The 6,000-nt window shown below is 37.6% G+C and overlaps 1 protein-coding gene across 1 annotated transcript in view; it reads right to left on the bottom strand.

Annotated features, from left to right (window-relative positions):
- Positions 1-653: 653 nt before the first annotated feature.
- Positions 654-6,000, bottom strand: part of LOC121420180 (sodium-dependent phosphate transporter 1-B-like) — a 36,246-nt gene continuing 30,899 nt past the window's right edge. Inside the window, exons 9-11 of the mRNA XM_041614728.1 lie at positions 4,779-5,016; positions 3,764-3,949; positions 654-2,356 (exon numbers count right to left, since the gene is read on the bottom strand). Of these exons, the coding sequence (XP_041470662.1) occupies positions 2,119-2,356; positions 3,764-3,949; positions 4,779-5,016 (662 nt within the window). The 3' untranslated portion in view covers positions 654-2,118. The remainder of the gene's footprint in view (positions 2,357-3,763; positions 3,950-4,778; positions 5,017-6,000) is intronic.

Below are 6,000 nucleotides of genomic sequence, written 5' to 3'. Positions count from 1 at the left end.
GTTGCCTGGGACATAATCTACAAGACTGTATAGTAATTTATTTCATGCGAATCGCTATTAAGTGATTATGCTAATTTATGCGTAATTAGTATGCGAAATCATACTTTTTCCTCTAACTCCCTAAATAAAGCTCCAAATGTACTAATTTTTGGTATAGAAACTCTTTGTGGTGTCCTTAGCAAGTGTACATGAAAAACATTGTGATATCAAATCATTTTCTTATGTATTATATTGTTTTTTGCAATTTCTTATGTATTTCTTTGTTTTTTTGACCTTTTGTTTTTCATTGTTTTTTCAATGAAATTTGTTGGGGACTCTTCTGTGATCATAAAAAGCATAAAATGAATACATTTAGACTAGCAAAACTAAAAATAATCATACATTTATGAATTTTGGTTGAAAGCACAATTTGCATTGACTTTGTACACGAAATCACGTTTTTGAGCCATTTTCGGTCTGACATGCACTTACTCAATGTTACGTAATTTTCGAACCACGTACCCGGGTGACGCAAAATTGGTCTCAAAAGTTGCGCAAGACTTGAAAGTAAAAAGTCAGCGAGCGGCGCGGTCAAAAAATTTCGCACGGCGAAAATATCGCGCGATTCGTTGAGGGGGGGCCTCCGAGGCCCCCCCCGGCCTAGATAGGGTTAAGTCACACTCAAACCCTTGTGAAAAAAATCCTAGATGACACTATGCTGACCCATTTCCCCAAACTGCATGGCCAGGACCTTGTAACACAAAATCTTGTGATTGATGGCAGAACACATAAAATAAACCATCAAAATCAATTGTATAAAACTCACAAAGCTTTGAGGGCCAAGGTCCTTGATGCACCCAACATACAGACAAGAACCACTGTAGTCAAAGCCAATGTTCAAAAGCCACTAATGATGTAATGTCTGACATTCAAAAGGGATACTTTGTAATAACTTTAACATTCAAATAAAGCTAAATTTGTACAAATTTACACCACACTTCCAAGTCACTTTCAGTCACCCATAATATACATGAAACTTGAGGTTTGCTTGGTTATCAAGTAATTTCAGCACAGCTCAAAATAAATATTGTTGTAAATTATTTTCTTAATATGCATCTATTGTACTCTTTGACAAAAGAGATTTTTAGTATATTGATGCAGACCATCGATATAAAAAACCTGGATAGAGCTCGTGTACCGTCGCACACAGCCTTAAAGCTACATAAGTACTCCATGACATAATTAACAGTATATGGGGCTACACCAACTTGTGCATGCACGACCTTGAAGTCTGCCTGATCCAGCCTTCTACTTATTCCACAATTAGCACAGTAGAAGCATGGTTTGTTTCTTTGTTTGTCAGACTACAACATAAATAGTATGAATTATTGATGTCTTCCAGGGGGTGTTTCACAAATATTTGAGCATGAATTTTTTTTTCAAGTCCCACTTAAATTTAGGTGCATACGGTATATAACACAACACCGCATATCCATCAATTAGATTGTTTGAAATAAAATGTGAACATTGAAATTTATGCTTGACTCTAGGTCACACCTCTGTGAAATGCCCCCAGGTACAATTCTGCCTGGTATTCAACACATTACTGTGGTCTATGGAGATTTGACTTGTGTATATTCAGTGTATACAATATGCCATCCATACAAGTATACTTAGCACCGAAGCAGATTTGGTATCAGCTCTATCATCAGAGTTACGCGAGCCCGTTGTTGGATTCATCAAGTCCAGAGATGCGATGTGACACGAGGAAACCAGAAGGGCAGGACCAAGTCTGAATCAAGAGAGGCAATTTCAAACCACGTCGTGGAACTACATAACCAGGCTTGGATCCGTTGTCTACCCAGAGAAATCCAATGTCTGCTCATGAGTAAATTGGCACAGGAATATCAAGTCCAGCATTGGTAAGATTTAGACCATAATAGGGTCTAGAACTCGGGGGACACTCAAGTTAGTGGACCTATCAATATTGTGTCATTAGAAGTCTCTATTAAAATAGGCCAGAGTCTTGATAAAGAGCTCTAGATATAAACCAGTTCCCGGTTCCATCAATAAAGACCCACCAATAGGTCCAAGTTGTTATATAGAGGTCCATATACAGACCAGTTCAGGGACCCATCATTATAAGACTCTTAGTAGGCCAGCCATAAGAGCAGCGCTTAGTCCAGCAGTGGCTGGAACAGTCACAATCCATGCTACGATGATGTTAGCAAACAGACGCCATTCTACCGTTGCTGCGGCTCTCACTTTACCTATAGCCACTACTGATCCAACCTTACAATGCGTTGTACTGACTGGTATACCAATGTTAGACGCTAGAAGAACGGTCGCGGCGGCTCCTAGTTCTATACTGAAACCACTGCAATGAAAAACAAAATGAAATATTGAATCAGAATACATGTAGGAGAATGCTTTTAGGTAAGTATGATGTTAATAAAGTCTCAAAGCGCTTTGCAGAAACACAAAGTCATGATTTAACAGTTAAAGGACAAGTCCACCCCAACAGAAACTTGATTTGAATAAAAAGAAAAATATTCTACAAGAATAACACTGAAAATTTAATCAAAATCGGATGTAAAATAAGAAAGTTATGGCATTTTAAAGTTTTGCTTATTTTCAACAAAATAGTTATATGAACGAGCCAGTTACATCCAAATGAGAGAGTTGATGACATCACTCACTATTTCTTTTGTATTTGATTATATGAAATACGAAATATTTTTATTTTCTTGTCATTGTCATGTGAAATGAAGTTTCATTCCTCCCTGAACACGTGGAATTCCATTATTTTAACATTTTGTGCTTCAGGCAAGGAGGTCCTAATCGTCAAATTCGTAAAAATTGAAATATTGTATAATTCAAACAATAAAAAACAAAAGAAATAGTGAGTGAGTGACATCATCGACTCTGTCATTTGAAATATTGTATAATTCAAACAATAAAAAACAAAAGAAATAGTGAGTGAGTGACATCATCGACTCTGTCATTTGGATGTAACTGGCTCATTCATATAACTATTTTGTTGAAAATAAGCGAAACTTTGAAATGTTATAAATTTCTGATTTTACATCCGATTTTGATGAAATTTTCAGCATTGTGCTTGTCTGATTTTTTTCTATTGATTCAAATCAACATTTTTCTGAGGTGGACTTGACCTTTAAGTTCCCATGTTCCAGTAGCCCTATAAGAAAACCATGTCCACATCCAGGGGAGCATTCCATCATCATTTTTGTCTGACAAGTTGTCAGATTTAACAACTTTCCTTGATTTTGATTGGCTAAGAAGCACTGTTACTATGGTAACTATCGGATGAAAATGAGACATGCTGGATAAAACTTTCCAACAAATCCTTTCATGAAACGCTCTCCAGACGTCAAACAGTTTTGTAATGTCTGAAACCACTTTAGAGGATGATTGAATACTGACGAATTAACAAATTCGACTTCTTATTGTCGACTGTCAATACCTGAATAACAAATACATTTGATAATGAATAATTTGGGAGTTTACAGTGGTGCTCATAAGTTAGTGAATCCCATCAGAAATGGAACATTTCTAAAGTGTTCAAGTTCTGCCATGTTTTAGATAAATATTCAAATAGTGGAGTCAGGTGATAAAATGTTACATTCAATAAAGTTTGTTTCTCTTGGCTAACTGAACATGGTAGTGTTGTTGTCTACATTCAATACTTCGGATGAAGGAGTGCATTTCGTGGTGGGGTTCACAAACTTTTCAGCACTACTGTATAACTTGTTGCTATGGTTACCTCGATGGTGTCATTGGCGTTAGGTTTGATCCTACAGTCTCGATGACCCTGCGTCCCAGCAACCATAGACCAATGGTAATCCCTGCACCTCCGTAGACCAGGATCCAGACTGGAGTTCCAGACTTCTGCTCCACGTTACCATTTGAATAGATGGCCCACAGTGCTACCAGTGGACCGATGGCATTACTGGTCATAAGAGGAACAAATAAAAATGAACATAATCATAAACACCAGGGGCCCGTTGCAGATAGAGTTGCAATCAATCGCAACTCTAAAAATCATGCGCAACTTGATTTTCAACCAATCAACAGCGCGCATTTGGGACTTGCGTTTAAACGCAATTCTTTCTGCAACGGGCCCCAGTTGTGGTAACAATCTCAAAATGAGTTTGAACAGAATCCAATAAAATGACTACCCAAGTGTGTGTATGAATAAATAAATAAAATGTGCCAAATGGCTCTGGAAAAAAATGTGTAACTGCAGAAGAAATTAGCAAAATAAGCACAGAATTCCATAAATGTCAGGTTTTTTCAAAACATATGACTACACTGTCCCCCATATGCCCTTTTTGCATTGATAGGGATCATCAGAAGTATTAATTTTCAGCTAAGAATTCATGATTTTACAAAGTTCGATGGTGGCTTTTAAATGTGATTTTGAAGACTTTGTATCATAACTGGTGAAAAGAGAACAGAAAGGGCAAGTAACTTTGATCAAGAAAGAATGAAAGATTCTGATATGTCTTTAATTCAATGTACAATTTGAGGCAACTTAAGCCCACATGGACATTCCATATGTTATCTCATTCAATTTTTGTTTTATAGGGAAAGTGATTTGGCGTTTCAAAATATGGCCTCTTCTGTTTTCTCACAACTTCGTACATGAAAGGTAAAGAACAAAACTGGTAAACAGAAAACCACTGTCCCTTAGCTTGACTTGGCAATTAATGTGATCAATATTTTATTACTTGGTGCAGGGATCTAGCATTGAAAACAAGTTTTATCAAGATTGTTACCTCACATCATTACCACCATGGGCAAATGAAGCGAAGACGGCCGATAAAATCTGAAGTGGAGTACATAACTTAGCGACCACCGGGTGGTCTTTGATGCTCTTCCAGGCTTCAGATTCTTTCTTGCTCTCTCCTCCTTTCGTGGTATCCCTGCTTATAAGCCGTTTCCATTTACCAGTATTCAGCTTACCGAAGCGGGTGCAGTGCTTGGGGTCGGGAGAGCTGTTCATCGACGACACACCTGAAATAAAAATAAAAGAATTTTCATTTTCGTCAACCGTTCAAAAGAAAGAAAACGTTACAATATTTAAAGATACAAAAAATATGCAATAACACATAATACAACACAACTGGGAATTGTGGTGTGCGCCTGTAATCCAAGCTGTGGGGAAATTACAAATTGATGCAGAGGTTCGAGCCTCGGGTTCGAGCCCTGGTCACGTCTTTCGGATGGTGACGTTACAGGTCGGTCCCAAACTTAAATAATCATATCTGATTGAAACACATCTGACAAAACTCAAACACACACATAATATAAAGCACTACAAAGTAATAGGGAGTCCTCTAAAATGCAAAGAGCTTCATTACAATCCGCCTGCACAGGCAGCCACACACCTGCACTGCAAGATGACGCGAGGGGGAAAATAAGATGGGAAAGGAAAAGAGTATACATATTATGGAGAGTGCACAGAGAGTGACACAGGATGAGAGAATGTATATTTACCAGGGGTGTGAGTGATTACAAATAAAAAATCTAAAAAAGCTGAAGAGTGTTGAAAAAGTCTGAAAAAGAAAGAGCTCCCATACTTTTTGCAGAGGAAAGCAAAAAATAAGCTGAAATTAAGCTGAAAAAAAAATAAATCTGAAATCAGATAAAAATCTGAACTCTCACACACCTGATTAACAGATGTAGTCACTCTTAAGGATTATAAACAAGTGGAATGCCTCTGGCCGTCTCACCTGCATCACGCGGTGCAATATAGCAGCAGTGCTGACTTTGAATACTACTCTAACTCGCACAAGATTTTCAGTGATACATGGTTACTCTTATGTCCACTTTTTATGAACGAGACCAATAAACTTACAGAGATATGATGGTTATTCAACAAAAAACCCCAACATGGCCAAAGTTCATTGACCATACATGACCTTTGACCTTGATCATGTGACCTGAAACTCGCACAGGATGTTCAGTGATACTTGATTACTCTTATGTACAAGTTTC

The sequence above is a fragment of the Lytechinus variegatus genome, chromosome 8 (assembly GCF_018143015.1).
Source record: "Lytechinus variegatus isolate NC3 chromosome 8, Lvar_3.0, whole genome shotgun sequence".
In the NCBI taxonomy this organism is placed as follows: domain Eukaryota; kingdom Metazoa; phylum Echinodermata; class Echinoidea; order Temnopleuroida; family Toxopneustidae; genus Lytechinus; species Lytechinus variegatus.
This window is presented reverse-complemented; position numbering and strand designations above follow the sequence as displayed.